General features: G+C 36.8%; 1 protein-coding gene across 1 annotated transcript; it reads left to right on the top strand.

Moving 5' to 3' along the window:
- The first annotated feature begins 5,663 nt into the window (after positions 1-5,663).
- LOC6726534 lies at positions 5,664-6,119 on the top strand. Its single transcript, XM_002107453.4, has one exon. It carries the CDS (start codon positions 5,752-5,754, stop codon positions 5,995-5,997), a length of 246 nt encoding a protein of 81 aa, XP_002107489.1. The 5' UTR covers positions 5,664-5,751; the 3' UTR covers positions 5,998-6,119.
- Positions 6,120-6,340: the final 221 nt, after the last annotated feature.

Below are 6,340 nucleotides of genomic sequence, written 5' to 3' on the forward strand. Positions count from 1 at the left end.
TCAACCTTAAGTTTTTCATTTCTTTTTAGTTTTTTCTCCAGATTCATGTAACGAGCTATCGCTTGTTTCTTTGAATCTCCTAAGGTGACATCCTCCTTGAATGGAATTGACACAATGTATCGCCCATCTGAATCTTTTTTTGTCGTTTTGATAAATTTATTTTCACAGATTTCAGACTCGATATCATCTTTTTCTTCTTCTTCCACTTCCCAGTAGCGATCTAACTCTTTTATTTCTATTGTTGTGGCTACAATGGTTTCTTTTCCTTTGGATTTTTTACATCCAGAAACTATCCACCCGAAATCAGTTTTTTGCCCAAGGAGACCGTCTATTTTTATAACTCCATTTTGCAGAATGTGAGTATATACGTCTGCTCCAATGATTAGATCAATGCGACCCGGTTTATTAAAATCGGGGTCGGCTAATTTAAAGTTCTTCCATTTTTTCTGATCAACATTAATCGTGTTGACTGGAAGTGCCTTCATAAGTTTTGGGAGAATAATTGCTTCAATTTCTAAATTTTTCGGAGAATTTCTTATCGAAATAACCGCTTTGTGCTTGGAGATGCACGTTCCTATGGAAGATACTCCACTTATTTCAGTATGAGACCGAAATTTTTTCAATTTTAGAATCTGTGCAGACTCTTCTGAAATAATTGTGCTTTGAGAGCCACTATCAATCAATGCTCTTAATTGTTCAAAGCCTCCATACCTCGACTTTACTTGAATCAAGGCCGTGGCCAACAAGGCTTGACCTGTTGTTCTACACGTATTCACTTTTTCTGGATTATGACCTGCAAAGTGAAGTAACGTGTGGTGAGGTTTACGACAAGTCGAACAAAGCTGCTCGCTTATACATTTTTTACCAAACGGATGCCTCAGACATCTTAGGCAAATCCCATTTTTTCTTACCCAGTCAGACCGTTCTGCTGGATTCATTATTTTAAATTTATGGCATTGAATTAAATAATGCCCTGGTAGTTTGCAATATGCACAATTGTCACTATAATTTTTATTCTTGTTATTATTAATCATTTTCTTTACAGGTTTTACTTCCTGTGAGAATGATGATATAGAATTGAGCCTTTGCTCTAAAAAGTCCATGACATCAGAAAGTGCCTGTATTTCTTTTGTCTTTTTAACATGGCTTTCATATAAATTGAGTGATTCTTTATTGAATTTCCGAAGAATTATGTGAGCGAAAATTGCATCCACATCTTCTGGTAATTGTGCCTTTAATTTTATAATATAAATTGACTCGTTAATCGTGTCAATAAATGTCTTTATTTGCTTATTGGATTCTAAATTTAAATTTGGCATATCCATAAGCCTATTCATATGATCTGAGAATATGTTTCTTTTATTCTCATATCGCTTGGTCAAAAACTCCCAAGTGGCTTCATAATTTTCTCCAGAGCCGAGCAGTAAATGAGTAACCACATTTCTGGCTTCTCCTTTTAATGCTGACTTTAGATAATTAAATTTGAGAGAAGGACTGAGATCCTCTCTCACATGTATGAGCTCTGTAAAGAGTTCATTAAAAAGATCCCATTCTTTGGAATCACCAAAGAAAGTGGGAATCTGTATTTTAGGCAGGGTTGGTAACTCCTCCGCCTTAACAACCGTCGACATTTCAGCTTTATTTATTGTGCCACTGAGTCGACTATTAATGGCTGTAAGAATATTTTGTTTGTCAAATTCAAGTTCGCTAATTTCTTCTTCGAATAGCGAGCTCTCAAAATGACTATTCACCTGTTCAATCAGGTTATCTATTTTATGCCATAAAAATTCAATTTTATTTTTCCTTATTTTAAGGAAATCTGGACTACTGTCTATTAGTTTAGACGTATCTTCTAGATATACTCGAAATTGGCCAACATTATTTCGAAATGCCTGCTCTACTTTTAGAGCGTTGTTTTGTGCTATACCCTCTTTTTCAGGGTGACCACACATTTCAAGGTTTAATGTAGGGGGAGGGTTTGATTTAGGGACAGTGTTTGATTTAGGGAAAGTGTTTTCTACCGACTCGCCCTTAATTTTTTCATTTTTATTTTTAATTTTTTCTAACACCATCATTATTAAATCATACTGCTTCGCGTTAAAATATTCATGATCGACAACGCCGATCTTTAACAAATTGCTATGATTAGCAATGAAACATTTTTGAAGCTCATTTAATTTTAGAATTTCTACATCTGTTAATGTTGGTTTTACTTCCAACTTTCTAATTTCCAAAATAATTTCGGACTGCTTCTTAAGGAATTGAATAGTCTTTTCTGACATCATTTTGAAAATTTTTTGTAATTTCTTAATATATATAGTACGTGTATATGTATTTTATATGTATTTATATATATATGTGTGTTTGGATAAACAGAAAATTCTTGTTTTGACTTAGCTGATGTCGTTGTTGTTGCTGCTGCTGTTGCTGCTGTTGTTGCTGCTGTTGCTACTGCTGTTGCTGCTTCTGCTGCTGCTGTTGTTGCTGCTTCTGCTGCTGGTAGAGGCTCCTTTGATGTTTAAAGATGATTTTTTTTTTTTTTGGCACGTTTTATTATTTTTGTAGTCCAGTCAGATTTTTTGTTTTTTAGCCATTTATTTCGGCATTTATGCTCTTTTGGCATATACACTGCACTCTATTTATGAGCTGATTTAATGCTATTAGAGCATTTATAAGGCACTGTTGTTATGCACTTTTTAATTTCACAATTGCTGATGTATGGCCTCAAGCACGCCTTACCACAATTTATAATGGTACACAAAGCAACCTTTAGCTATAGACTATAAGGTGCTTGTTTTAAAACATAAAAGATTCTTTTGTATCTTTTTGCTTTTTATATTTATACTCTGTTCCTTACCTTTGGTAGGGGGAAACAAGAGTCACTTATTTTTGCTACCTTTAGCTGTAAGATGCTTAAAGGAGCTGGCCTTTCTCTGAGTTCCTTACCTTTGGTAGGGGGAAACTGCAGAGTCGATTAAAGGCTCGAAGGACCAAATGTAAAATCCCAAATAAGAAGACTTTACTCGTTGAGTTTTTGTAAGAAACTGGTTTTATTTGGAAATATCTTCGGTTTAAATAGGTGACATGAGAATCGCATCTTAAAGTAAATGGCCTACGCAGAGGCCTAAGTAAATAGTCCCCGCCTTATCGAGGTCCCACGCTCGGGCACATCTGCCTATCTTGAGCGGCGAGGACCTTATCTGTGGTCTCCCGCTAAGGGACTATTTTAGGAGGCGGGGAACGATCTCAAGTGACTGACTCATGTAGTGTGCACATGTTTTTGAGCAATGCACCCATGTCGCCTTAGATAACAAAATCCTAAATATAATTTATCGCTCTCGATTCATTTACATAAGATATGAACGGAGCCCAAAATTGTAAGTCTTTAAATATATTCGTGTTCATGTGTGAACAGGTATGATGCAGAATGGAAAAAATGTGTACTCCCTTCGCTGCTATCAAGTCAACGAATACTCGGATTCCCTATTTCGCGAGGACCAGGAACGACCACCTCATTGAAGTATTTTTCGGCGAACGCAAACACTAAAACAGGACCAAAAACGGGCCGTGGAAAATAGGGGGCCTGGGGGCCAGGAAAGCCCCCATCCACAAAAACCCCTGGACACCCATTGTCGTCGCTAACAATAATGAGTTCGTAATTTGATGTCGCTGCAGAAAACCCGTGGCAAGTGCCACTGACAAAAACCATAACTATTTATTGAGATGAAGGTAATACAAATTGGACAAGTTTCTGAAATAATTATATTTGAAAGAAAGGATACATATATATATATGTATTTTTCAATATACACAAAAAGGTTTAAAAGTGATCACTATACACATATTCAAAACTCTGCTATAAATGTATTAATATTTCAAGAAATATATTAGATTAAAAACTTGATTTTGATGTAAATATAATATTAAAAATGTGTATGTGTATTTAATGAGTATAATGTAGTCTTTAGAAATTTTGCCATTTTTTTTGCAACATTTCTCAAGTCTTGCATAATTGTCGTTCATTTTGTTTGACGTGGATTCTCGAAAAGATTTGGTTGCCTTGATTAGGGAATGTTTTGTTTCTAGTGTCGGGGCTTTTCCCCACTCCCAGTGCCAAAAGCATCAAACATTACAAAAAATATGCTGAAAAGAAACATCAGCATAGGAAACCGACTCGAACCCGAAACGGCCGTTCATATGTGATTTATCAATGTCCGCTCGTCAGCAGCCATCTATCCAACTAGCCTCAGAGGTTCGGCTCCTTGCCACTCCTCTTTTCCACATTTTCACATTTCCACATTTTCAGCGTCTCCACAGCTTCCACATTTTCCACACTTCCATCCCCATTCTGTCAGCCGCACATGTTTCCGGCTTAAAATGAGGCAAGTTCGGGGCGGGTGTAAACTATTACAAGTGTGTCAATTGAATCGTTCAAATAATTAAAGATCAGATGACGTGATAGATGACTTGCAGGACTGATTTCTTTTCATACCCGTAGAGTTACCAGATACACTAGATTCGTTGAAGGGTATGTAACAGGTTGAAGAAACCGGTTCAGACCCTTCAAAAGATAAATATATATATATTTGATCGGCATTACTCTCCAAGCTGGAAAGAAAATTTCGGCTTTTAACTGAGATATGCCATTATGTGCTAGATTATGGCAACAATTTTAAACTGTTCTGAAATAAAAGGGAACACTTTAAAATTCAAATAGATTTTCGATCAAGTTGGCTATGCTTTCATTTGTCATAATATTTCCTTTCGCCGGAATATTTAGTTCACTTTCGTTTCACTAATTGACTGAGAAACAAGCTCCAGAGCACAACCTAATTCAGAAATGTCGGAGAATTCGAGCGCGGATGCAACGCCATTTGGAAACGACGAGTTGACAGAGGATCCTGAGCAACCGAGTGGATCGAAGGTGGGTTCGTAGTCCTCAGGGGCTTCTTCTTCGAAAACTGAAGTTTCTTTGAATACGATAAATGTGTCTACCCAGAAAATACCTGCGAAGTTCCAGCCCCTCCTAGAGAAACTAGAGCGCCTGAATAGAGAGATGGCCTGGGAGGAGGAATTGAATGGGCTGTTCAATCGCCTCTTTGCTGCAATCCTAGCAGAAGTACATAAAATATAGTATATGCGACTTCTGTTCACCTATTCCCAACATACCAATGTATTATCAAATGGTGTAATTGTTGACGCATGAATATATCATAAGCATCCCAGATATGGAGCTTTAATTAGCACATTTTCTCTTTTGCATTTGCTTTTTACTTCCGAACTCGGAGCGGCTATAAACTATTACAAGTGTCAATTGAATCGTTCAAATAATTAAAGATCTAACGCCCACAAACGCCTGAATCGCCACAATTTTTAATTTTGTTTTCATTTTATTGCTTAACATCTATCGAAATCCCAAAAAAATTATGAAATTTTGCATTCGCACTCACACTAGCTGAGTAACGGGTATCTGATAGTCGGGTAACTTGACTATAGTTTTCTTTCTTGTTTTGATCAGGACTTTAACTAAGATATGCCATTATTTGCCAGATTATGGCAACAATTTTAAACTGAATAAAAGGAAAATAAATAAAAGGAAATAAAAGGAAACACTTTAAAATTCAAATTATTTTTGATCAAGTTGGCTATGCTTTCATTTGTCATAATATTTCGTTCCGCCGGAATATTTAGTTCACTTTCGTTTCACTACTTGACTAAGAAACAAGCTCCAGAGCACAACCTAATTCAGAAATGATGGAGAATTCCGACGCGGAAGCAGAGGCAACTGGAAGCGACGAGATCTTGACGACAGGGGATCCCGAGCAGCCAAGTGGATCGGAGGAGGGTTCGCAGTCCTCAGATTGCGAGGAAGAATTCCAGCGCCTCGAGGAGCATGTAAAGGCCTTGGAAAGGAGGATTGCCCAGGACAGGGAAAAGAGAAGGAATTTATTTATTCGCTTCATGAATTTATTCCTCGATATACTAGAAGCGATATAGTATTTGGGATTTCTGTTAACCTATTCCCAAAATAACAATGTACTATCAAATGGTATAAGTGTTGGCGCACAAATATATTATGACCATCCCTGAAATGGAGCGTTAATTAGAACATTTTCTCTTTTGCATTTTCTTTTTATACCCGTTACTCGCAAAGTAAAAGGGTATACTAGATTCGTTGAAAAGTATGTAACAGGCGAAGGAAGCGTTTCCGACTATATAAAGTATATATATTCTTGATCAGGATCAATAGCCGAGTCGATCTGGCCATAAGACTATCCGTATGTACGTCGAAATCTTAGGAACTATAAAAGCTAGAAAGCATTCAGCATACTGCATACAT

The sequence above is a fragment of the Drosophila simulans genome, chromosome X (assembly GCF_016746395.2).
Source record: "Drosophila simulans strain w501 chromosome X, Prin_Dsim_3.1, whole genome shotgun sequence".
In the NCBI taxonomy this organism is placed as follows: domain Eukaryota; kingdom Metazoa; phylum Arthropoda; class Insecta; order Diptera; family Drosophilidae; genus Drosophila; species Drosophila simulans.